Source organism: Oncorhynchus clarkii, chromosome 9 (genome assembly GCF_045791955.1).
Source record: "Oncorhynchus clarkii lewisi isolate Uvic-CL-2024 chromosome 9, UVic_Ocla_1.0, whole genome shotgun sequence".
Lineage (NCBI taxonomy): Eukaryota > Metazoa > Chordata > Actinopteri > Salmoniformes > Salmonidae > Oncorhynchus > Oncorhynchus clarkii.
Genome location: NC_092155.1, coordinates 73061961 through 73089842, shown reverse-complemented (window position 1 = coordinate 73089842; position 27882 = coordinate 73061961). Strand labels below are relative to the sequence as shown.

At 45.4% G+C, this 27882-nt stretch overlaps 1 protein-coding gene across 3 annotated transcripts in view; it reads left to right on the top strand.

The window, feature by feature from the left end:
• Positions 1 to 27882, top strand: part of LOC139417399 (copine-8-like) — a 214340-nt gene that overhangs the window by 113281 nt on the left and 73177 nt on the right. For all 3 annotated transcript variants that reach the window (XM_071166673.1, XM_071166672.1, XM_071166671.1), the window contains one exon: positions 13417 to 13480. In XM_071166673.1, coding sequence (XP_071022774.1) covers positions 13417 to 13480 — 64 coding nt within the window. The remainder of the gene's footprint in view (positions 1 to 13416; positions 13481 to 27882) is intronic.

The window sequence follows — 27882 nt, the reverse complement described above, 5'->3', positions numbered from 1 at the left end:
GATAGTGGATGATATTGCGGATGATAGTGGATGATATTGAGGATGATAGTGGACAATATTGAGGATGATATTGAGAATGATAGTGGATGATATTGAGGATGATAGTGGATGATATTGAGGATGATAGTGGAAGATATTGAGGATGATATTGAGAATGATAGTGGATGATATTGAGAATGATAGTCGATGATATTGAGGATGATAGTGGATGATATTGAGGATGATAGTGGACGATATTGAGGATGATATTGAGAATGATAGTGGATGATATTGAGGATGATAGTGGATGATATTGAGGATGATAGTGGACGATATTGAGGATGATAGTGGATGATATTGAGGGTGATAGTAGATGATATTGCCACTCCTATTAGCCATCTCTCCAATCCAAGCCTACTAGAAAGTTTACCCCCCCCCCCCCCCCCCCCCAGGCCTGGAAGGAAGTAAAAGTCATTCCACTACCCAAGAATAGAAAAGCACCCTTTACTGTCTCAAACATCCAACCATATCAGCCTGTTACCAACACATTGTAAACTTTTGACCAGAAACAGTGCTGTTTTCAGCACACTTATAGGGAAGGGCATTCAACATGTACGGCACTTGCACAAATTACTGATGTTTGTCTGAGAGAAATAATTGATAATAAAAATATTGTGGTAGCTGTTTTGTTAGACTTCAGTGCAGCTTTTGACATAATTGATTATAATCTGCTGCTGGTAAAACTGATGTGTTATGGCTTTACATCCCCTGCTATACTGTGAATTGAGAGTTACCTGTCTAACAGAACACAGAGGGTGTTCTTTAATGGAAGCCTCACTAACATAATCCAAGTAGAGTCAGGCATACCCCAGGGCAGCTGTTTAGGCCCCTTTTACTTTTTTTCAACCGTTACTAATGACATGCCACTGGCTCCGAGTAAGGCCTGTGTGTCTATGTATGCTGATGACTCAACACTCAACACATCCTGCTCAATATACCTTATCCAACCTATTAGTTCCACCACCCACACATGCGATGACATTTCCTGGTTTCAATGATGTTTCTAGGGACAATATCTCTCTCATCATCACTCAATACCTAGGTTTACCTCCACTGTATTCACATCCTACCATACATTTGTCTGTACATTATACCTTGAAGCTATTTTATCACCCCCAGAAACCTCCTTTTACTCTCTGTTCCAGACGTTCTAGATGACTAATTCTAATTGCTTTTAGCCGTACCCTTATCCTACTCCTCCTCTTTTCCCCTGGTGATGTAGAGGTGAATCCAGGCCCTGCAGTTTCTAGCTCCACTTCTATTCCCCAGCCACTCTCTTTTGATGACTTCTGTAACCGTAATAGCCTTGGTTTCATGCATGTTAACATTAGAAGCCTCCTCCCTAAGTTTGTTTTATTCACTGCTTTAGCACACTCTGCCAACCCGGATGTTCTAGCTGTGTCTGAATCCTGGCTTAGGAAGACCACCAAAAATTCTGAAATTTTCATCCCAAACTACAACATTTTCAGACAAGATAGAACTGCCAAAGGGGGCGGTGTTGCAATCTACTGCAAAGATAGCTTGCAGAGTTCTGTCCTACTATCCAGGTCTGTACCCAAACAATTTGAACTTCTACTTTTAAAAATCCACCTGTCAAAAAACAAGTCTCTCACTGTTGCCGCCTGCTATAGACCACCCTCTGCCCCCAGCTGTGCTCTGGACACCATATGTGAACTGATTGCCCCCCATCTATCTTCAGAGCTTGTGCTGCTAGGCGACCTAAACTGGAACATTCTTAACACCCCAGCCATCCTACAATCTAAGCTTGATGCCCTCAATCTCACACAAATTATCAATTAACCTACCAGGTACCTCCCCAAAGCCATAAACACGGGCACCCTCATAGATATCAACCAACTTGCCCTCTAAATACACCTCTGCTGTCTTCAACCAAGATCTCAGCGATCACTGCCTCATTGCCTGCATCCGTAATGAGTCAGCGGTCAAACGACCTCCACTCATCACTGTCAAACGCTCCCTGAAACACTTCAGCTAATTTCTAATCGACCTGGCCGGGGTATCCTGGAAGGATATTGATCTCATCCCGTCAGTAGAGGATGCCTGGTGATTTTTTTAAAATGCCTTCCTAACCATCTTAAATAAGCATGCCCCATTCAAGAAATGTAGAACCAGGAACAGATATAGCCCTGGGTTCTCCCCAGACCTGACTGCTCTTAACCAACACAAAAACATCCTATGGCGTTCTGCATTAGCATCGAACATCCCCCGTGATATGCAGCTTTTCAGGGAAGCTAGAAACCATTATACACAGGCAGTTAGAAAAGCCAAAGCTAGCTTTTTCAAGCAGAAATTTGTTTCCTGCAACACTAACTCAAAAAAGTTCCGGGACACTGTAAAGTCCATGGAGAATAAAGAACACCTCCTCCCAGCTGCCCACTGCACTGAAGATAGGAAACACTGTCACCACTGATAAATACACTATAATTGAGCATTTCAATAAACATTTTTCTATGGCTGGCCATGCTTTCCACCTGGCTACCCCTACCCCGGTCAACAGCACTGCACCCCCCACAGCAACTCGCCCAAGCCTTCCCCATTTCTCCTACTCCCAATTTCAGTCAGCTGATGTTCTGAAAGAGCTGCAAAATCTGGACCCCTAGAAATCAGCCGGGCTTGACAATCTGGACCCTTTCTTTCTAAAATTATCTGCCGAAATTGTTGCCACCCCTATTACTAGCCTGTTCAACCTCTCTTTCGTGTCGTCTGAGATTCCCAAAGATTGGAAAGCAGCTGCGGTCATCCCCCTCTTCAAAGGGAGGGACACTCTTGACCCAAACTGCTACAGACCTATGTCTATCCTACCCTGCCTTTCTAAGGTCTTCGAAAGCCAAGTCAACAAACAGATTACCGACCATTTTGAATCTCACCATACCCTCTCTGCTATGCAATCTGGTTTCAGAGCTGGTCATGGGTGCACCTCAGCCACGCTCAAGGTCCTAAACGATGTCTTAACCGCCATCGGTAAGAAACAGGGTTGCCTAGTGGTTAGAGCGTTGGACTAGTAACCGGAAGTTTGCAAGTTCAAACCCCCGAGCTGACAAGGTCATCTGTCGTTCTGCCCCTGAACAGGTAGTTAACCCACTGTTCCTAGACCGTCATTGAAAATAAGAATTTGTTCTTAACTGACTTGCCTAGTTAAATAAAGGTGCAAAAATACTCTGCAGCCGTATTCATTGATCTAACCAAGGCTTTCGACTCTGTCAATCACCACATCCTCATCGGCAGACTCGACAGCCTTGGTTTCTCAAATGATTGCCTCGCCTGGTTCACCAACTACTTCTCTGATAGAGTTCAGTGTGTCAAATCGGAGGGTCTGCTGTCCAGACCTCTGGCAGTCTCTATGGGGGTGCCACAGAGTTCAATTCTTGGACCGACTCTCTTCTCTGTATACATCAATGATGTAGCTGTTGCTGCTGGTGAGTCTCTGATCCACCTCTACGCAGACGACACCATTCTGTATACTTCTGGCCCTTCTTTGGACACTGTGTTAACAACCCTCCAGGCAAGCTTCCATGCCATACAACTCTCCTTACATGGCCTCCAATTGCTCCTAAATACAAGTACAACTAAATGCATCCTCTTCAACTGATCGCTGCCTGCACCTGCCCGCCTGTCTAGCATCACTACTCTGGACGGCTCTGACTTAAAATACGTGGACAACTACAAATACCTAGGTGTCTGGTTAGACTGTAAACTCTCCTTCCATACCCACATCAAACATCTCCAATCCAAAGTTAAATCTAGAAATGGCTTCCTAAGCATCCTTCACTCATGCTGCCAAACATACCCTTGTAAAGCTGACCATCCTACCAATCCTCGACTTCGGCGATGTCATTTACAAAATAGCCTCCCCAATACCCTACTCAAAAAATTGGATGCAGTATATCACAGTACCATGCATTTTGTCACCAAAGCCCCATATACTACCCACCATTGGGACCTGTACGCTCTCGTTGGCTGGCCCTCGCTTCATACTCGTCGCCAAACCCACTGGCTCCATGTCATCTACAAGACCCTGCTAGGTAAAGTCCCCCCTTATCTCAGCTCGCTGGTCACTATAGCATCACCCACCTGTAGCACGCGCTCCAGCAAGTATATCTCTCTGGTCACCCCCAAAACCAATTATTTCTTTGGCCGCCTCTCCTTCCAGTTCTCTGCTGCCAATGACTGGAACGAACTACAAAAATCTCTGAAACTGGAAACACTCATCTCCCTCACTAGCTTTAAGCACCAGCTGTCAGAGCAGCTCACAGATTACTGCACCTGTACATAGCCCACCTATAATTTAGCCCAAACAACTACCTCTTTCCCTACTGTATTTATTTTATTTTATTTATTTATTTTGCTCCTTTGCACCCCATTATTTTTATTTCTATTTAGCACATTCTTCCACTGCAAATCTACCATTCCAGTGTTTTACTTGCTATATTGTATTTACTTTGCCACCATGGCCTTTTTTTTTTGCCTTTACCTCCCTTATCTCACCTCATTTGCTCACATCGTATATAGACTTGTTTATACTGTATTATTGACTGTATGTTTGTTTTACTCCATGTGTAACTCTGTGTCGTTGTTTGTGTTGAACTGCTTTGCTTTATCTTGGTCAGGTCGCAATTGTAAATGAGAACTTGTTCTCAACTGGCCTACCTGGTTAAATAAAGGTGTTCTCAACTGGCCTACCTGGTTAAATAAAGGTGAAATTAATCAATAAAAAACACTAAACACGCCAGCTACTACAGCATGTGACGTCACTACAACACTTAACAAAGAGCTGCAGTCAGTTTCAGAATGTGTGGCAAGAAACAAGTTATTCTTAAATATTTCATAAACTGAAACTATCGTATTTGGTACGAATCATTCACTAAAACCTAATCCTCAACTAAATCTTGTAATGGATCATATGGAAATTGAGCAAGTTGCGGTGACTAAACTTCTTGGAGTAACCCTGGATTGTAAACTGTCATGGTCAGAACATATTGATACAACAGTAGATAAGATGGGGAGAAGTCTGTCCATAATAAAGCACTGCTCTGCCTTAACAACACTATCAACAAGGCAGGTCCTACAGCCCTAGTTTCTACCTTCTTAACAACACTATCAACAAGGCAGGTCCTACAGGCCCTAGTTTCTACCTTCTCAACAACACTATCAATAAGGCAGGTCCTACAGGCCCTAGTTTCTACCTTCTTAACAGCACTATCAACAAGGCAGGTCCTACAGGCCCTAGTTTCTACCTTCTCAACAACACTATCAATAAGGCAGGTCCTTCTCAACAGCACTATCAATAAGGCAGGTCCTACATGCCCTAGTTTCTACCTTCTTAACAGCACTATCAATAAGGCAGGTCCTACATGCCCTAGTTTCTACCTTCTTAACAGCACTATCAACAAGGCAGGTCCTACAGGCCCTAGTTTCTACCTTCTCAACAACACTATCAATAAGGCAGGTCCTTCTCAACAGCACTATCAATAAGGCAGGTCCTACATGCCCTAGTTTCTACCTTCTTAACAGCACTATCAATAAGGCAGGTCCTACAGGCCCTAGTTTCTACCTTCTCAACAACACTATCAACAAGGCAGGTCCTACAGGCCCTAGTTTCTACCTTCTCAACAACACTATCAATAAGGCAGGTCCTACAGGCCCTAGTTTCTACCTTCTTAACAGCACTATCAACAAGGCAGGTCCTACAGGCCCTAGTTTCTACCTTCTCAACAACACTATCAATAAGGCAGGTCCTTCTCAACAGCACTATCAATAAGGCAGGTCCTACATGCCCTAGTTTCTACCTTCTTAACAGCACTATCAATAAGGCAGGTCCTACATGCCCTAGTTTCTACCTTCTTAACAGCACTATCAACAAGGCAGGTCCTACAGGCCCTAGTTTCTACCTTCTCAACAACACTATCAATAAGGCAGGTCCTTCTCAACAGCACTATCAATAAGGCAGGTCCTACATGCCCTAGTTTCTACCTTCTTAACAGCACTATCAATAAGGCAGGTCCTACAGGCCCTAGTTTCTACCTTCTCAACAACACTATCAACAAGGCAGGTCCTACAGGCCCTAGTTTCTACCTTCTCAACAACATTATCAACAAGGCAGGTCCTACAGGCCCTAGTTTCTACCTTCTCAACAACACTATCAACAAGGCAGGTCCTACAGGCCCTAGTTTCTACCTTCTCAACAACACTATCAACAAGGCAGGTCCTACAGGCCCTAGTTTCTACCTTCTCAACAACACTATCAACAAGGCAGGTCCTACAGGCCCTAGTTTCTACCTTCTCAACAACACTATCAACAAGGCAGGTCCTACAGGCCCTAGTTTCTACCTTCTTAACAGCACTATTAATAAGGCAGGTCCTACAGGCCCTAGTTTCTACCTTCTTACGAGCACTATCAACAAGGCAGGTCCTACAGGCCCTAGTTTCTACCTTCGTAAGAGCACTATCAACAAGGCAGGTCCTACAGGCCCTAGTTTCTACCTTCTTAACAGCACTATTAATAAGGCAGGTCCTACAGGCCCTAGTTTCTACCTTCTCAACAACACTATCAATAAGGCAGGTCCTACAGGCCCTAGTTTCTACCTTCTTAAGAGCACTATTAATAAGGCAGGTCCTACAGGCCCTAGTTTCTACCTTCTTAACAGCACTATCAATAAGGCAGGTCCTACAGACCCTAGTTTCTACCTTCTTAACAACACTATCAACAAGGCAGGTCCTACAGGCCCTAATTTTGTCACACCTGGACTAGTGTCCAGTCGTGTGGTCAGGTGCCACAAAGAGGGACTTAGGAAAATTACAATTGTCTCAGAACAGGGCAGCACAGCTGGCCCTTAAATGTACACAGAGAGATAACATTAATAATATGCATGTAAATCTCTCCTGGCTCAAAGTGGAGGAGAGATCGACTTCATCACCACTTGTTTTTGTAAGAAGTGTTGACAAGCTGAATGCACCGAGCTGTCTGTTTAAACTACTAACACACAGCTCAGACACCCATCCATACCCCACAAGACATGCCACCAGAGGTCTCTCCACAGTCCACAAGTCCATAACAGACTATGGGAGGCGCACAGTACTACATAGCGCCATGACTACATAGCGCCATGACTACATGGAACGCTATTCCACATCAGGCAACTGATGCAGGCAGTATAATCAGATAAAAAAAACAAACATAAAAAATATAACTGCCTTAATTTAGCTGGACTCCAGGAAGAGTAGCTGCTGCCTTGGCAGGAACTAAAGGGCATCCTTAATAAATACAAATAATCCTCCCAATGTAATTAATGAATGATAGAGAGTGTGAGAGAGAGAGAGACGGCAAGAGAGAGGGAGAGAGATTAATGTTGCTACATTTGTTTCATCTCACTTTTGTTTGTTTATTTCACTTGCTTCGGTAATGTAAACATATGTGTCCCATGCCAATAGAGATTGAATTTACTTAACTATGTACCTAGTCAGCCTCTAACTCCGCTCTTGTCATCATAAAGGAAATAATGAATGTGTTCAATAATGGATTATGTCTTGACCGCTCCCCCCCCCCCCATCACACACACACACACACACGCATGCACCCACTCGCGCACATACACACATACCCTACCCTACCCAACCCCGCCCTGGCTCAATATGGTGGTGATCTCATACCTCAACACCTCTTGGATTTAACCACTGTGTTCAATAATGTAATATGCTTGATTGAAAGATGTCAGTTTAAGGTATCCATCAGCCACCCTACCACCATACAGTGCATACAGTATGACTCTTCTGCTTCTCACAGCAGGAAAATAATCCTGCAGCAACAGGAAATATTCATTCTTTGTTTGGATTATAATTAATGGACATTTTTTGTAAGGTTTGATATATTTTTTTCATTATGGTAAATCAAGTCTGACATTTTAAGGTGGAAATTACAAACTCTAGAAGTCTTTTCAAATCTTGAACACACTACCATTTGAGATTGGGTCCTCTGAGAGAGGGTAAGGGAGGAAAACGAAAATCTTTAAAAGTCTTTAAAAATCTGCCTTCTCATTGGACAAATTTATGTACTGCCTTTCTGTTTCACTCTGTTTTCTCCCTAGTAACCCGGTCCCAGTGTGGATAAATCTCCTTAGTAACCCGGTCCCAGTGTGGATAAAGCTTCTTAGTAACCGGGTCCCAGTGTGGATAAAGCTCCTTAGTAACCCGGTCCCAGTGTGGATAAAACTCCTTAGTAACCCGGTCCCAGTGTGGATAAAGCTCCTTAGTAACCGGGTCCCAGTGTGGATAAAGCTCCTTAGTAACCGGGTCCCAGTGTGGATAAAGCTCCTTAGAAACCGGGTCCCAGTGTGGATAAAGCTCCTTAGTAACCCGGTCCCAGTGTGGATAAAACTCCTTAGTAACCCGGTCCCAGTGTGGATAAAGCTCCTTAGTAACCCGGTCTCAGTGTGGATAAAGCTCCTTAGTAACCCGGTCCCAGTGTGGATAAAGCTCCTTAGTAACCGGGTCCCAGTGTGGATAAAGCTCCTTAGTAACCGGGTCCCAGTGTGGATAAAGCTCCTTAGAAACCGGGTCCCAGTGTGGATAAAGCTCCTTAGTAACCCGGTCCCAGTGTGGATAAAGCTCCTTAGTAACCGGGTCCCAGTGTGGATAAAGCTCCTTAGTAACCCGGTCCTAGTGTGGATAAAGTTCCTTAGTAACCCAGTCCCAGTGTGGAAAAAGCTCCCTAGTAACCCGGTCCCAGTATGGATAAAGCTCCTTAGTAACCCAGTCCCAGTGTGGATAAAGCTCCCTAGTAACCCGGTCCCAGTGTGGATAAAGCTCCTTAGTAACCCAGTCCCAGTGTGGATAAAGCTCCCTTGTAACCCGGTCCCAGTGTGGATAAATTTCCTTAGTAACCCGAGCCCAGTGTGGATAAAGCACCTTAGTAACCCAAACCCAGTGTGGATAAATCTCCCTAGTAACCAGGTCCCAGTGTGGATAAAGCTCCTTAGTAACCCGGTCCCAGTGTGGATACATCTCCTTAGTAACCCGGTCCAAGTGTGGATAAAGCTCCTTAGTAACCCGGTCCCAATGTGGATAAATCTCCTTAGTAACCCGGTCCCAGTGTGGATAAAGCTCCTTAGTAACCCGGTCCCAGTGTGGATAAATCTCCTTAGTAACCCGGTCCCAGTGTGGATAAAGCTCCTTAGTAACCGGGTCCCAGTGTGGATAAATCTCCTTAGTAACCCGGTCCCAGTGTGGATAAAGCTCCTTAGTAACCCGGTCCCAGTGTGGATAAAGCTCCCTAGTAACCCGGTCCCAGTGTGGATAAAGCTCCTTAGTAACCCGGTCCCAGTGTGGATAAAGCTCCTTAGTAACCCGGTCCCAGTGTGGATAAAGCTCCCTAGTAACCCGGTCCCAGTGTGGATAAAGCTCCCTAGTAACCCCGGCCCCAGTGTGGATAAAGCTCCCTAGTAACCAGGTCCCAGTGTGGATAAAGCTCCCTAGTAACCCGGTCCCAGTGTGGATAAAGCTCCCTAGTAACCCGGTCCCAGTGTGGATAAAGCTTGAATTATGTTTGTCTGACAGGTCTGATGCTTTCCTAAGGAAGACTAGAGTAAGTACATCTAGTCGTGATAGGGGGAGTTCTAGAAGCTGTCTGCATTATACAGTCATCTATGTTTATAGGATCCATCTATACGATCCTATGAGTTCAGAGAGAATGACAACAGTGAAGGTTAATGGACTGAGGTCTTCAGCCAAACATCTAAATGATTCACTAGGTATCATTTATTACACTACTGTACAGACAGATAAGAGAAGAAGGAGTGGAGGAGTTGTCCTCCCTCCATGTATCTAAATGTCCTTGGCTGTGTTCATGTCCTTTTTCTATTTCATCATCTGACTTCACTTATCCTAGGTTTGATTCTGGAGTGCCAGACGAGGCAAGGGTTTACACTTTTGGGACTATTCCATTGGTTCCATGCAAAGCTAATTTGAGCACAGCTAAAGTATTTGAAAGGAAACAAATACTATTTGAACCCAGGTCAGGCAGAACACAGAACGCACCATCAGACGGAGCCGTCAGAACGCACCATCAGACGGAGCCGTCAGAACGCACCATCAGACGGAGCCGTCAGAACGCACCATCAGACGGAGCCGTCAGAACGCACCATCAGACGGAGCCGTCAGAACGCACCATCAGACGGAGCCGTCAGAACGCACCATCAGACGCAGCCGTGAGACGCAGCCGTCAGAACGCACCATCAGACGGAGCCGTCAGAACGCACCATCAGACGGAGCCGTCAGAACACACCCCCTCAGACGCAGCCGTCAGATCGCACCATCAGACGCAGCCGGCAGAACACACCATCAGACGGAGCCGTCAGAACACACCCCCTCAGACGCAGCCGTCAGAACACACCCCCTCAGACGCAGCCGTCAAAACACACCCCCTCAGACGCAGCCGGCAGAACGCACCATCAGACGGAGCCGTCACTCAGCTAAGATCATCTGTCACAGCTGGACGGGAGTTCTGCTACAAGCTTGATCTTCTAATCATAGGCCTCCCTCTAGAGAGTGTGTGTGTGTGTGTGTGTGTGTGTGTGTGTGTGTGTGTGTGTGTGTGTGTGTGTGTGTGTGTGTGTGTGTCCTGCTAGGGGCTTCCAGCCAGGAGCCCACAACGACCCGCATCCTTCTCTGTTTGTCTGGGAGGATGGGCAGCCTTGTCAGAAGCAGACAGGAGATGCATTCCTTGCATCCCAAATGACACCCTATTCCCTTTAAGGGGCTCTGGTCAAAAGTCTAAAGTAGTGCACTACATAGGGAATAGGGTGTCATTTGGGACAGGATAGTTGATACCCTGTCCTTCTCCCCCTCCTCTCTGTTGCCAACACAGTGTTGGTGGTTTGGACCTTTTTCAACCCATTGAACTCATCTAGTCACAGTGAAAGATGAGAGCCTTGGTGATTGGATGGCAATAGATGCAAACCAAACCCCCCCCCCCCCCCCACACACAGACACACACTAGAATCCAGTTGAAATAGCATTTGCTGGACACTCCTGAGCCCTGCTGTTGTTGGTCTGTCTGAATTAGATTGGCAGCCATTGGAGAGATGGAGGAGAGGTCAACAGTGTTTGTTTGGAGTTTCTACATGAACTTCCTGGTGTGTGTGTGTGTGTGTGTCTGCCTCATCTTGCAGGCCACCAGCCATCACTGTGCAGTATGTGTTACACCTCCCCATGCGATGCCACAAACAGCTGCTGTAGTCTGGGAACAGGAGAATACACTGTAGTCTGGGAACAGTCTAATTCTACTGTGGTCTGGGAACAGTCTACTTCTACTGTGGGCTGGGAACAGTCTAATTCTACTGTGGGCTGGGAACAGTCTACTGTGAGCTGAGAACAGTCTAATTCTACTGTGGGCTGAGAACAGTCTAATTCTACTGTGGGCTGAGAACAGTCTAATTCTACTGTGGGCTGGGAACAGTCTACTGTGGGCTGAGAACAGTCTAATTCTACTGTGGGCTGGGAACAGTCTAATTCTACTGTGGGCTGGGAACAGTCTACTGTGGGCTGAGAACAGTCTAATTCTACTGTGGGCTGAGAACAGTCTAATTCTACTGTGGGCTGGGAACAGTCTAATTCTACTGTGGGCTGGGAACAGTCTAATTCTACAGTGTGCTGGGAACAGTCTACTTCTACTGTGGGCTAGGAACATTCTAAATCCTACTGTGGGCTGGGAACATTCTAATTATACTGTGGGCTGGGAACAGTCTAATTCTACTGTGGGCTTAGAACAGTCTAATTCTACTGTGGGCTGGGAACATTCTAATTCTACGGTGGGCTGGGAACAGTCTAATTCTACTGTGGGCTGGGAACAGTCTACTTCTACTGTGGGCTGGGAACAGTCTAATTCTACTGGGCTGGGAACAGTCTAATTCTACTGTGGGCTGGGAACAGTCTAATTCTACAGTGTGCTGGGAACAGTCTACTTCTACTGTGGGCTAGGAACATTCTAAATTCTACTGTGGGCTTAGAACAGTCTAATTCTACTGTGGGCTGGGAACATTCTAATTCTACGGTGGGCTGGGAACAGTCTAATTCTACTGTGGGCTGGGAACAGTCTACTTCTACTGTGGGCTGGGAACAGTCTAATTCTACTGGGCTGGGAACAGTCTAATTCTTCTGTGGGCTGAGAACAGTCTACTTCTACTGTGGGCTGGGAACAGTCTACTGTGAGCTGAGAACAGTCTAATTCTACTGTGGGCTGAGAACAGTCTAATTCTACTGTGGGCTGGGAACAGTCTAATTCTACTGTGGGCTGGGAACAGTCTACTGTGGGCTGAGAACAGTCTAATTCTACTGTGGGCTGGGAACAGTCTAATTCTACTGTGGGCTGGGAACAGTCTACTGTGGGCTGAGAACAGTCTAATTCTACTGTGGGCTGAGAACAGTCTAATTCTACTGTGGGCTGGGAACAGTCTAATTCGACTGTGGGCTGGGAACAGTCTAATTCTACAGTGTGCTGGGAACAGTCTACTTCTACTGTGGGCTAGGAACATTCTAAATCCTACTGTGGGCTGGGAACATTCTAATTATACTGTGGGCTGGGAACAGTCTAATTCTACTGTTGTCTGGGAACAGTCTAATTCTACTGTGGGCTGAGAACAGTCTAATTCTACTGTGGGCTTAGAACAGTCTAATTCTACTGTGGGCTGGGAACATTCTAATTCTACGGTGGGCTGGGAACAGTCTAATTCTACTGTGGGCTGGGAACAGTCTACTTCTACTGTGGGCTGGGAACAGTCTAATTCTACTGTGGGCTGGGAACAGTCTAATTCTTCTGTGGGCTGAGAACAGTCTACTTCTACTGTGGGCTGGGAACAGTCTAATTCTACTGTGGGCTGAGAACAGTCTAATTCTACTGTGGGCTGGGAACATTCTAATTCTACGGTGGGCTGGGAACAGTCTAATTCTACTGTGGGCTGGGAACAGTCTACTTCTACTGTGGGCTGGGAACAGTCTAATTCTACTGTGGGCTGGGAACAGTCTAATTCTTCTGTGGGCTGGGAACAGTCTACTTCTACGGTGGGCTGGGAACAGTCTAAATCCTACTGTGGGCTGGGAACAGTCTAAATCCTACTGTGGGCTGGGAACAGTCTAAATCCTACTGTTCATGAAAGAAAACATCAAGACAGATTGGGGCGCACTTTTAGGGAGTTTATAAGAGACAGTCCTCCCCAGTGCTGTTTGGTTCCTGAATGTGGAAGATTCACAGAGAAAAGACAAAAGGTGGAAGTCCTATTATAATGCACTGTCATGTCAACACTTAATGTAATGAGTACAGGATGGAGCTTTTATCTCTGTTTCTCTCTCTCTCTCTTTGTTTTGTAGTGGTATCCCTGGGAAGAAATGTGGCACCATCATCCTTTCAGTCGAGGAGCTGGGGAACTGCAGAGTAAGTGAAAAATATTTACTGTTACCGTTTTCCCCGTACAGTCAATCAACGCCATTCAAATAGTGTACAGTACATCAACATAATGCTTTTAAAATGTTCAACTCATTGTCAAGACATAAGATAGAAACCTCTACTGTATGTGTCAGCTAGGCCATAGAGAATAACCAGAGACTATTAGTGATAGTTTGACACATAGGAAGATAAAAAACCTTTATTGTTTGTGCCTAATAACCCATCTATTAGCGATGTGTTGAGCCATAGGAATATTGTATCCATACGTGTCGTGATTATCAGACCCATTTACTGCATCAAAAAACAACTACGATTTAAATGAGAAGTAGGCATTGGTCTGAAGCCGAAAAGAAAGGAAATTCACATGAGCACCCCAATGTCTACTTCACTCATGCTCTACCAAGGTTTTCCAGTACACTGCTTTGACCTACTACAGTAGCTATTTTAGTCTATTGTACTTCTAACAATGTGTATGCAGGTTGCTTAGGATTCAAACCTTCTCAAATCATCATTTGTTTGTAGCTTTGCTTGTACCTTGCCTCTCATCTGACTGGTGTTAGCTCGCTACTAGCGTTGTTGCTGCGCTAGTAACTTTGATATTCAGCAGAAAAGATGTTAGCGTTGTCAGAAATGCTACAAAAAGATAGCACATCGTTGTTTCTTAATAATGGATGGAAATTAGAATGTGAGAGTGATAAATTATACATTTAATCAAAACTGTTGCCCCTACAAACGTATTGGCAAGACTAATGATCTCTTCATGGATGCTGTAGTCTTGTTCTTATCCAATGTCTTGATATGGAGTGAGGTCAGGGCAAGACATTTTCTTGTTTTTCTAATGCTAACGACCTTGTTAACAATCCGGTATGTGGTTCTCGGGAAACGGACGGACGGCTCATGATGAGAGGCGAGGAGGAGTGTGTTGTGTACCTCCAATCAACTTGATTTGCACATTTTCATTGAAATTTGTGTCATATTGGCTTAGATATGATGGTATGGAGATTTGAATTTAACATTGAGCTTTAACCAATGCATATACTGTACTATATATTATAGGTCTTCACGGGTCCAAAAGGTTGCACCCGTTCTGAAATGGATCTGGGGCTTTCCCATCCGGACCCATAGGCATAAATACATGTTTTAAATATAGAGACCCACTCCAAACGGACCCGACAACTAGACCCATTCCGTATAGACCTAAAGCAGAAAAGCTACTTTATTAACTGGAGCTGATAAAGTGCGAGGGAGAGGAGGTCGAGAGAGATGAGGCTCTAACAGATGAGGTAGAGAGAGATGAGGCTCTAACAGGGGAGGTAGAGAGAGATGAGGCTCTAGCAGGGAAGGTAGAGAGAGATGAGGCTCTAGCAGGGAAGGTAGAGGGAGATGAGGCTCTAGCAGAGGAGGTAGAGAGAGATGAGGCTCTAGCAGGGGAGGTAGAGAGAGATGAGGCTCTAACAGGGGAGGTAGAGAGAGATGAGGCTCTAACAGGGGAGGTAGAGAGAGATGAGGCTCTAACAGGGGAGGTAGAGAGAGATGAGGCTCTAACAGGGTAGGTAGAGAGAGATGAGGCTCTAGCAGGGGAGGTAGAGAGAGATGAGGCTCTAACAGGGGAGGTAGAGAGAGATGAGGCTCTAGCAGGGAAGGTAGAGAGAGATGAGGCTCTAGCAGGGAAGGTAGAGGGAGATGAGGCTCTAGCAGAGGAGGTAGAGAGAGATGAGGCTCTAGCAGGGGAGGTAGAGAGAGATGAGGCTCTAGCAGGGGAGGTAGAGAGAGATGGGGCTCTAGCAGGGGAGGTAGAGAGAGATGAGGCTCTAGCAGGGAATGTAGAGAGAGATGAGGCTCTAGCAGGGGAGGTAGAGAGAGATGAGGCTCTAGCAGGGAAGGTAGAGAGAGATGAGGCTCTAGCAGGGGAGGTAGAGAGAGATGAGGCTCTAGCAGGGGAGGTAGAGAGAGATGAGGCTCTAGCAGGGGAGGTAGAGAGAGATGAGGCTCTAGCAGGGGAGGTAGAGAGAGATGAGGCTCTAGCAGGGGAGGTAGAGAGAGATGAGGCTCTAACAGGGGAGGTAGAGAGAGATGAGGCTCTAACGGGGGAGGTAGAGAGAGATGAGGCTCTAACAGGGTAGGTAGAGAGAGATGAGGCTCTAGCAGGGGAGGTAGAGAGAGATGAGGCTCTAACAGGGGAGGTAGAGAGAGATGAGACTCTAGCAGGGAAGGTAGAGAGAGATGAGGCTCTAACAGGGGAGGTAGAGAGAGATGAGGCTCTAGCAGGGGAGGTAGAGAGAGATGAGGCTCTAGCAGGGGAGGTAGAGAGAGGTGAGGCTCTAGCAGGGGAGGTAGAGAGAGGTGAGGCTCTAGCAGGGGAGGTAGAGAGAGGTGAGGCTCTAGCAGGGGAGGTAGAAAGAGGTGACACTCTAGCAGGGGAGGTAGAGAGAGATGAGGCCCTAGCGAGGAGAAGAGAATGAGCGAGGAGAAGAGGGGAGCGAGGAGAAGAGGGGAACGAGGGGAAGAGAGGGAACGAGGGGAAGAGAGGGAACGAGGGGAAGAGAGGGAGCGAGGGGAAGAGAGGGAACGAGGGGAAGAGAGGGAACGAGGGGATGAGAGGGAGCGAGGGGAAGAGAGGGAGCGAGGGGAAGAGAGGGAACGAGGGGAAGAGAGGGAACGAGGGGAAGAGAGGGAACGAGGGGAAGAGAGGGAGCGAGGGGAAGAGAGGGAATGAGGGGAAGAGAGGGAACGAGGTGAAGAGAGGGAGAGAGGGGAAGAGAGGGAACGAGGGGAAGAGAGGGAACGAGGGGAAGAGAGGGAAGAGAGGGAACGAGAGAGGGAGCGAGAAGAGAGGGAGCGAGGGGAAGAGAGGGAACGAGGGGATGTGAGGGAACGAGGGGAAGAGAGGAAGAGAGGGAGCGAGGGGAAGAGAACATTCAGGCTCCTCTGAATGACTGTAAACCAATCCACTGAACTCAGAATGGACTGGTTTATTGCCATACAGTCATAGTGCATCTGGCTGTAATGCATAGGCCATATAATGCATAACAATTTTAGCATTTGTCATAAAGTGTTCTCAGGGTAAATTACGAATAGGATAATGCAAAATACATTAAAAGCCAATGCATGCTAGCTAAAGAGAGAGCACTTTGCAGGCATCTCCAAGCATGCTGTTCTTCAAAGACTCCGCAGCATACAGAATCGCTAGAACATTCTGTTTGAACCATTAAAATGAACAAGACAGCCTCGAGCGCAAATAACCCATGTCCTTCAACCATGTTCACACATTTCATGACTGACATTACAGATAGGCTAGCGCACACGCTCGTCATCTAGACACAATGTTCTGACTTACATTGTCAGGTTAATATAACCATCATCTCTGTAAAATAATCAAATAGTCCCACACATTCCACTCTGTGACTGATGTGTTGTGGTCCGACAGTGTGCTAGAGTACTTCTGTGTGCGTGTGTGTGCGTGCGTGTGTGTGCTTGCGTGTGTGCGTGCATGCGTTTTCCCCAGTCCTTCAGGGGTCTGAGGTACATTAAATCTATGATGATGAAGAGTTAGCCTCATCGCCACAAAGCACCACTTACACAGCATGTTTCTAATATAAATGCAAATGATCATTATCTTCACTCACAAGAGGTCATCTCCCCACTGTTTGAGTCGATTAGAGAGAAAAAGGAAAAGCAGGCACGACTGACACCTAAACCTCATTGATTATATAGATACCCATGTAAAGCTGTTTAACGTGTAAGGAAAAAAATACAGTTTCTAGTTCTAGAATGTATGTGGGAATCCTATTGTCAAATGGAACTCCCAGGATTGTGAATTCTAACAACTTTAAAGCTGCCTGGTGGTTCGGTATCACTTCCATCCATCTGGATTTTGTTTACCACATCACAGGCCACCTGTGAGCAACAAATTGAATGAGGCAGCTGAGGAGTTTCTCCAGGAAGGACATTATTACACCGCTTGTTGTGTTGAAGTCAAACCTGAGATGGATGGGGATTCTGAAACACAACTACAGGGACTCAGTAAAGTGTGTTTTAACAGAGAGGGAGGAGGGGGGAGATGGTGAGAGGGAAGGAGGGAGAGAGTGCAAGGAGAGAGAGGGAGAGAGAGAGAGAGAGAGGTAGAGAGAGAGAGAGAGAGAGAGAGAGAGAGAGGGGGGGGGGGGAAGGGAAAAGACTGCAGGGAGTGAGGGAGAGCGAGAGAGAGAGAGGGGAGAGAGACTGAGAGATAGTTATTAGGTTAGGACACAGACCAAGTCACATTGTAATACTTTGCCATAACGCCACTAACTTTCTGTAGTAATACCCTTAGAAGTTCGTTAGTTAGTCCCTTGTACTAGTCCCTGGTACTAGTCCCTGGTAGTAGTCTCTGGTAGTAGTCCCTGGAAGTAGTCCCTGGTAGTAGTCCCTGGTACTAGTCCCTGGTAGTAGTCTCTGGTAACATTAGACAGACAGAGAGAGTTAGTAGATCTCTGGGTAACATTAGACCCTGGAGTAGTCCCTCTGGTAACATAGTCCCTGGTAGTAGTCCCTGGGTAAGTAGTCCCTGGTTAGTAGTTCTCTGGTAACATTAGACAGAGAGAGTTAGTAGATCTCTGGGTAACATTAGACAGAGTTAGTAGTCCCTGGTAGTAGTCCAGAGGAGTTAGTAGTCCTTGGAAGTAGTCCCTGGTAGTAGTCTCTGGTAGTAGTCCCTGGATGTAGTCCCTGGTACTAGTCCCTGGAAGTAGTCCCTGGTAGTAGTCCCTGGTAGTAGTCCCTGGATGTAGTCCCTGGTACTAGTCCCTGGAAGTAGTCCCTGGTAGTAGTCCCTGGTAGTAGTCTCTGGTAGTAGTCCCTGGTAGTATTCCCTGGTAGTAGTCCCTGGTAGTAGTCCCTGGTAGTAGTCCTTGGAAGTAGTCCCTGGAAGTAGTCCCTGGTACTAGTCCCTGGTAGTAGTCCCTGGAAGTAGTCCCTGGAAGTAGTCCCTGGTAGTAGTCCCTGGTAGTAGTCCCTGGTAGTAGTCCCTGGTAGTAGTCCCTGGAAGTAGTCCCTGGAAGTAGTCCCTGTAGTGCACTATAAAGGGAAGTGGGCCCTGGTAGTAGTCCCTGGAAGTAGTCCCTGGTAGTAGTCCCTGGAAGTAGTCCCTGGTAGTAGTCCTTGGCCACTAGTAGTAATACCCTGGAAGTAGTCCCTGGTAGTAGTCCTTGGAAGTAGTCCCTGGTACTAGTCCCTGGAAGTAGTCCTTGGAAGTAGTCCCTGGTAGTCCCTGGAAGTAGTCCCTGGTAGTAGTCCCTGGAAGTAGTCCCTGGAAGTAGTCCCTGGAAGTAGTCCCTGGTAGTAGTCCCTGGTAGTAGTCCCTGGTAGTAGTCTAGTCCCTGGAAGTAGTCCCTGGTAGTAGTCCCTGGAAGTAGTCCCTGGATGTAGTCCCTGGTAGTAGTCCCTGGTAGTAGTCCTTGGATGTAGTCCCTGGAAGTAGTCCCTGGATGTAGTCCCTGGAAGTAGTCCCTGGAAGTAGTCCTTGGATGTAGTCCCTGGTAGTAGTCCCTGGAAGTAGTCCCTGGATGTAGTCCCTGGTAGTAGTCCCTGGTAGTAGTCCTTGGATGTAGTCCCTGGAAGTAGTCCCTGGATGTAGTCCCTGGTAGTAGTCCCTGGAAGTAGTCCCTGGTAGTAGTCCTTGGAAGTAGTCCCTGGAAGTAGTCCCTGGTACTAGTCCCTGGTAGTAGTCCCTGGAAGTAGTCCCTGGAAGTAGTCCCTGGTACTAGTCCCTGGTAGTAGTCCCTGGTACTAGTCCCTGGTAGTAGTCCCTGGAAGTAGTCCCTGGTCCCTGGAAGTAGTCCCTGGTACTAGTCCCTGGTAGTAGTCCCTGGAAGTAGTAGTCCCTGGTAGTAGTCCCTGGTAGTAGTCCCTGGAAGTAGTCCCTGGTAGTAGTCCCTGGAAGTAGTCCCTGGTAGTAGTCCTTGGAAGTAGTCCCTGGAAGTAGTCCCTGGTAGTAGTCCTTGGAAGTTGTCCCTGGTACTAGTCCCTGGAAGTAGTCCTTGGAAGTAGTCCCTCGAAGTAGTCCCTGGTAGTAGTCCCTGGAAGTAGTCCCTGGAAGTAGTCCCTGGAAGTAGTCCCTGGGTGTAGTCCCTGGTAGTAGTCCCTGGTAGTAGTCCTTGGATGTAGTCCCTGGAAGTAGTCCCTGGATGTAGTCCCTGGTAGTAGTCCCTGGAAGTAGTCCCTGGTAGTAGTCCCTGGTAGTAGTCCTTGGATGTAGTCCCTGGTAGTAGTCCCTCGAAGTAGGCCCTGGTACTAGTCCCTGGTACTAGTCCCTGACAGAAGAAAGAGTGGATACTGAGCTGTGTTATTCTCCTCTAACATCGTCATCAGGCTGTGGTGCGCCACACTAATACTTCTCTGGTCCCCAAACCCCCAATAGGATAACCTGTAGGATGGCTGTTCCCACAATCATCAGGTCCCCAAACCCCCAATGGGATAACCTGTAGGATGGCTGTTCCCACAATCATCTGGTCCCCAAACCCCCAGTGGAATAACTTGTAGGATGGCTGTTCCCACAATCATCTGGTCCCCAAACCCCCAGTGGAATAACTTGTAGGATGGCTGTTCCCACAATCATCTGGTCCCCAAACCCCCAATGGGATAACCTGTAGGATGGCTGTTCCCACAATCATCTGGTCCCCAAACCCCCAATGGGATAACCTGTAGGATGGCTGTTCCCACAATCATCTGGTCCCCTAACCCCCAATGGGATAACCTGTAGGATGGCTGTTCCCACAATCATCTGGTCCCCAAACCCCCAGGGATAACCTGTAGGATGGCTGTTCCCACAATCATCTGGTCCCCAAACCCCCAGTGGATAACTTGTAGGATGGCTGTTCCCACAATCATCTGGTCCCCAAACCCCCAGTGGAATAACCTGTAGGATGGCTGTTCCCACAATCATCTGGTCCCCAAACCCCCAGGGATAACCTGTAGGATGGCTGTTCCCACAATCATCTGGTCCCCAAACCCCCAGTGGAATAACCTGTATAACTCTGTAGGATGGCTGTTCCCACAATCATCTGGTCCCCAAACCCCCAGTGGGATAACATCTGTCCCCAGTGATGGCTGTTCCCACAATCATCTGGTCCCCAAACCCCCAGTGGATAACCTGTAGGATGGCTGTTCCCAAATCATCTGTCCCCAAACCCCCAGTGGATAACCTGTAGGATGGCTGTTCCCACAATCATCTGGTCCCCAAACCCCCAATGGGATAACCTGTAGGATGGCTGTTCCCACAATCATCTGGTCCCCAAACCCCCAATGGGATAACCTGTAGGATGGCTGTTCCCACAATCATCTGGTCCCCAAACCCCCAATGGGATAACCTGTAGGATGGCTGTTCCCACAATCATCTGGTCCCCAAACCCCCAGTGGAATAACCTGTAGGATGGCTGTTCCCACAATCATCTGGTCCCCAAACCCCCAGTGGATAACTTGTAGGATGGCTGTTCCCACAATCATCTGGTCCCCAAACCCCCAATGGGATAACCTGTAGGATGGCTGTTCCCACAATCATCTGGTCCCCAAACCCCCAATGGGATAACCTGTAGGATGGCTGTTCCCACAATCATCTGGTCCCCAAACCCCCAATGGGATAACCTGTAGGATGGCTGTTCCCACAATCATCTGGTCCCCAAACCCCCAGTGGAATAACCTGTAGGATGGCTGTTCCCACAATCATCTGGTCCCCAAACCCCCAATGGGATAACCTGTAGGATGGCTGTTCCCACAATCATCTGGTCCCCTAACCCCCAATGGGATAACCTGTAGGATGGCTGTTCCCACAATCATCTGGTCCCCTAACCCCCAATGGGATAACCTGTAGGATGGCTGTTCCCACAATCATCTGGTCCCCAAACCCCCAATGGGATAACCTGTAGGATGGCTGTTCCCACAATCATCTGGTCCCCAAACCCCCAATGGGATAACCTGTAGGATGGCTGTTCCCACAATCATCTGGTCCCCTAACCCCCAGTGGAATAACTTGTAGGATGGCTGTTCCCACAATCATCTGGTCCCCAAACCCCCAATGGGATAACCTGTAGGATGGCTGTTCCCACAATCATCTGGTCCCCTAACCCCCAATGGGATAACCTGTAGGATGGCTGTTCCCACAATCATCTGGTCCCCTAACCCCCAATGGGATAACCTGTAGGATGGCTGTTCCCACAATCATCTGGTCCCCAAACCCCCAATGGGATAACCTGTAGGATGGCTGTTCCCACAATCATCTGGTCCCCAAACCCCCAATGGGATAACCTGTAGGATGGCTGTTCCCACAATCATCTGGTCCCCAAACCCCCAATGGGATAACCTGTAGGATGGCTGTTCCCACAATCATCTGGTCCCCCCCCAGTAACCTGTAGGATGGCTGTTCCCACAATCATCTGGTCCCCTAACCCCCAATGGGATAACCTGTAGGATGGCTGTTCCCACAATCATCTGGTCCCCAAACCCCCAGTGGGATAACCTGTAGGATGGCTGTTCCCACAATCATCTGGTCCCCAAACCCCCAGTGGGATAACCTGTAGGATGGCTGTTCCCACAATCATCTGGTCCCCAAACCCCCAGTGGAATAACCTGTAGGATGGCTGTTCCCACAATCATCTGGTCCCCAAACCCCCAGTGGGATAACCTGTAGGATGGCTGTTCCCACAATCATCTGGTCCCCAAACCCCCAGTGGGATAACCTGTAGGATGGCTGTTCCCACAATCATCTGGTCCCCAAACCCCCAGTGGAATAACCTGTAGGATGGCTGTTCCCACAACCATCTGGTCCCCAAACCCCCAGTGGAATAACCTGGGGAATAACCTGTATAACCTGTAGGATGGCTGTTCCCACAATCATCTGGTCCCCTAACCCCCAGTGGGATAACCTGTAGGATGGCTGTTCCCACAATCATCTGGTCCCCAAACCCCCAGTGGAATAACCTGTAGGATGGCTGTTCCCACAATCATCTGGTCCCCTAACCCCCAGTGGGATAACCTGTAGGATGGCTGTTCCCACAATCATCTGGTCCCCTAACCCCCAGTGGAATAACCTGTAGGATGGCTGTTCCCACAATCATCTGGTCCCCTAACCCCCAATGGGATAACCTGTAGGATGGCTTGTGTCACCATAGAATTAGGAATTTGAAAACGAGAATGGACAAAAACCTACCTGTAATGGTCCCAAGGTCAGACATGTTGGTCAGGGAGTTAGTCAACCATGGTTTACCAATGCTGTTAGAAGATATTGTTTAAAGCAATGAATGTGAAGAATTTATCTAAATGTGTATGTTAGCTAGCTAGCCAGCCAGTTTTAGAGGAATGATTCCATTTTCAAATGAACTGCCAATACGCCATACATTCCATTCAGCCATACACTGGCGGAAATCAGTTGATGATAGGACTTAGACAAGTTGTAAATCCAACAAGTACTGATATTGTATACTATAATAGGACGCATAGCTTTCCAAGGATACTACATCGGAGACATTTATGGTCTGTTTACATATATTTTAGAGGCTATTGAGACAGAAAATTAGTATAAAACCAAAATGTGGGAAAAATCAAGGGGCATTCGGAAAGTATTCAGACTCCTTGACTTTTTCCACATTTTGGTACTCATCAATCTACACGTACTACACCGAAATGACGAAGCAAAAACAAGGGTTTTAGAAATGTTTGCAAATGTATTAGAAATAAAAAACAGATACCTTATTTACATAAGTATTCAGACGCTTTGCTTATGAGACTTGAAATTGAGCTCAGAAGCATTCCGTTTCCATTGATCATCCTTCAGATGTTTCTACAACTTGATTGGAGTCCACCTGTGGTAAATTCAATTGATTGGACATGATTTGAAAGGCACACACCTGTCTATATAAGGTCCCATAGTTGACAGTGCATGTCAGAGCATCAACCAAACCATGGGCTTGAAGGAATTGTACGTTGAGCCCCAACACAGGATTGTATCGAGGCACAGTTAACTGTTCAGGGGCAGAATGACAAATTTGTACCTTGGCAGCTCTGGGGTTTGAACTTGCAACCTTCCGGTTACTAGTCCAACGCTCTAACCACTAGGCTACCCTGCCACGTTCCAGAGTACGCAGAACATCCGGAGCTGCCGACTCGTTGAAGTAGACATTTTTGTCCAAATCGAGGTAATTGATCACTTGTTTGATGTCCAGAATTTCATAGGAAATGATCCGAACCTTGAGGGAAGCTTATTTGAGTCAGAAAAGGGTGTTCATAAGATAGGGAAAATATACAAAACCTTGCAGAGAACATATCCAACTGACAATATCTTAGAGAAATATATAAACTATTGGAACCAAGAACAACAACAACACCAACAACAACAGCAGCAGCAACAACAACAGCGACTCTCGTCACAGACAGAAACAGAGACCAAGTCAGAGATAATTGCACCAATATAATAACTGGTAGAGTGATTACGTCTGAAGAGAAAACAGCAATACAACGTCTTGAGTCCATTTAGTCACCACAGTTGTAATCAGCAGTTAACTTTTCTCTCACCTTCAAAATTATAATCTTGTTTTTCCAACTGTGTTGATTGGTTTTTACAGAGCTAATCAGAGCTGCTCAGTTTGTGGAAGAAAACATTTAATTTAATTCTACACTATTACATTCACCAGATATTCTTTCCCAGGTACCTTTCCAAGGTCCGTATTACTAGTAATGTTGGTATAAAGCAGTATTTGGTGTGCATTCTAAATGGTATGTTAGTGTGTATAATGGAATGTAGCTTAGGGTCTGTGCTTTGAGGAGGCAGAGGTTCTAGCCCAGATAGAGTTGTGGGCTGCTGACCAAGGCAGACCTCGGTTTCATTGGTTCCACTGTGCTAGGCAAGGTCAATCAACCACATTAAACAAATACTAGTTGAATCCAGGTCTGCTAATCCAGTTGTGGGCTACTGGCCAAGGCAGACCATCATCTTCTATACTATACAGTATTATACTGTATTATACTGTGGTGCACTATACTGTATTATACTGTACTGCACTATGCTGTACTTACTATACTGTTCTGTCTTGTGCTTGTACTGTACTGCACTATACTGTATTATACTGTACTGCACTATACTGTATTGTACTGTACTGCACTATACTGTATTATACTGTACTGCACTATACTGTACTTAATATACTGTTCTGTCTTGTGCTTGTACTGTACTGAACTACACTGTAGTATACTGTACTGCACTATACTGTACTATATTGTATTCTACTGTATTGCACTATACTCTATTATACTGTACTGCACTATACTGTATTATATTGTACTGCACTATACTGTATTATACTGTGCTATACTGTATTATACTGTATTATACCGCACTTCCCTATACTGTATTATGCTGTACTGTTCTGTAGTGTACTGTATTATACTGTAATGCACTATACTGTATTATATTGTATTGCACTATACTGTATCATACTGCACTATACTGTATTGTACTGTACTGTACTGCACTATACTGTATTACACTGTACTGCACTATACTGTATTATACTGTATTATCATGTATTATATTGTACAACACTATACTGTATAATACTGTATTATACTATACTGCACTATACTGTATTATACTGTATTATACTGTACTGCACTATACAGTATTGTACGGTATAATACTGTATTCTACTGTACTGCACTATACTGTATAATACTGTACTGCACTATACTGTATTATACTGTACTGCACTATACTATATTATACTGTTTTATACTATACTGCACTATACTGTATTATACTGTACTTTACTGTACTGTATTGTACTGTTATGTCTTGTACTTGTACTGTATTATACTGTACTGCATTATACTGTACTGCACAATACTGTATTGTACTTTACTGACTGTACTGTATTATACTATACTGCACTATACTGTAGTATACTGTACTGCACTATACTGTACTATACTGTATTCTACTGTACTGCCCTGTACTGTATAATACTGTATAATACTTTACTGCACTATGCTGTATTATACTATATTATACTGCACTGCACTGTACTGTATTATACTTTACTGACTACTGTATTATACTGTATTTCTCTATACTGTACTTTACTGCATTATACTGTATTATACTGTACTATACTGTACTGCTCTATACTGTATTATTAAGTAGTATGTTAGTGTGTATATTGGAAGGTAGCTTACCAAGGCAGACCTAGGTTTCATTGGTTTCACTGTGCTAGGCAAGCTCAATCAACCACAGTAAACAAATACTAGTTGAACCCAGGTATACGAGTCCAGTTGTGGGCTGCTGGCCAAGGCAGACCTCGGTTTTATTGGTTCCACTGTGCTAGGCAAGCTCAATCAACCACAGTAAACAAATACTAGTTGAACCCAGGTATACTGGTCCAGTTGTGGGCTGCTGGCCAAGGCAAACCTTGGTTTCATTGGTTCCACTGTGCTAGGCAAGCTCAATCAACCGCAGCTAAAGTCAACAAGTACTAGTTGAACCCAGGTTTGCGAGTCCAGTTGTGGGCTGTTGTCCAAGGCCTGGAGCAGTGGTTGTGGTGGTTGTGGTGGTTTGTGGGGCAGGTCAGAGGATGTACTGTGTGTGAGTGATGTGAGTGAAGTGGGTCATGAGGATCGATAGAGACCATGTTTTCAAGCCCTGAGAAAGCACTTGGTGAAAATAGGGCTTTCATTCATATCTGATAACTGTGCCCTATTGAGATGCTGGAGTCTCATCCTCAATACTATACTGTATTATATTTTATTATACTGTACTGCATTGTGCTATATTATACTGTACTGTACTGCACTGTACTGTATTATACTCTACTGCACTCTATTGTACTATTCTGTATTATATTGTACTGCACTGTACTGTATTATACTGTATAATACTGCAATATGCTGTATTGTACTGTACTGTATTGTACTTGTACTGTACTGCACTATGCTGTATTATACTGTACTGCAATATACTGTATTGTACTGTACTGTCTTGTACTTGTACTGCACTATGCTGTATTATACTGTACTGCAATATACTGTATTGTACTGTACTGTCTTGTACTTGTACTGTACTACACTATACTATATTGTACTGTACTGCACTATAATGTATTGTACTCTACTGTACTCTACCATATTATACTGTACTATACTGTATTATACTGTACTGCACTATACTTTATTAGCCTGTACTATACTGTATTATACTGTACAATAATATACTGTACTGCACAATAATGTATTGTACTGTACTGACTTGTACTGTACTACACTATGCTGTATTATACTGTACTGCACTATACTGTACTCCACTGTACTGTATTATAGTTCACTGTACTGCACTGTACTATATTATACTGTACTGCACTATACTGTATTATACTGTGTAAAATTGTACTATACTGTACTGCACTGTACTGTAATATACTGTATTATACTGTACTGCACTATATTGTTTATACTGTATAATACTTTACTATACTGTACTGCACTGTACTGTATTATACTGCACTATACTGTATTATACTGTACTGTACTGCACTAAACCGTATTCCATTGTACTGCACTATACTGTATTATACTGTAGTATATTGTACTGCACTATACTGTATTATTCTGTACTGCACTATACTGTATTATACTGTACTGTACTGCATTATACTGTATTATACTGTACTGAACTAGACTGTATTATACTTTATTATACTGTACTGAACTATACTGTATTATACTGTATTATACTAAACTGCGGTATACTTTATTGTACTGTACTGCATTATACTCTACTGTACTGCACCATACTGTATTGTACTGTACTTGTACTGTACTGCAGTATGCTGTATTATGCTCTACTGCACTATATTGTACTTTACTGTACTGCACTATACTGTATTATACTGTGTAATATTGTACTATACCATACTGCACTGTACTGTATTATACTGTACTGCTCTGTACTGTATTTTGCTGTATTATACTGTGCTGTATTATACTGTATTGTACTGTACTGCACGGTGCTGTATAATACTGTATTGTACTGTACTGCACAATACTGTATTATACTGTATTATACTGTATTGCACTATACTGTATTATACTGTATTATACTGTATTGCTTTATACTGTATTATATTATGTATTATATTGTACTGCACTATACTGTATTATACTGTAGTATACTATGCTGTACCACACTGTACTGTACTGTAATGTACTGCACCCAGCAGCACAGCCATTACCGACATTACGCTGATAGCACAGCCATTACAGACATTACCAACACTGGCAGCACAGCCATTACAGACATTAGACATTACGCTGGCAGCACAGCCGTTACAGACATTAGACATTACGCTGGCAGCACAGCCATTACAGACATTACC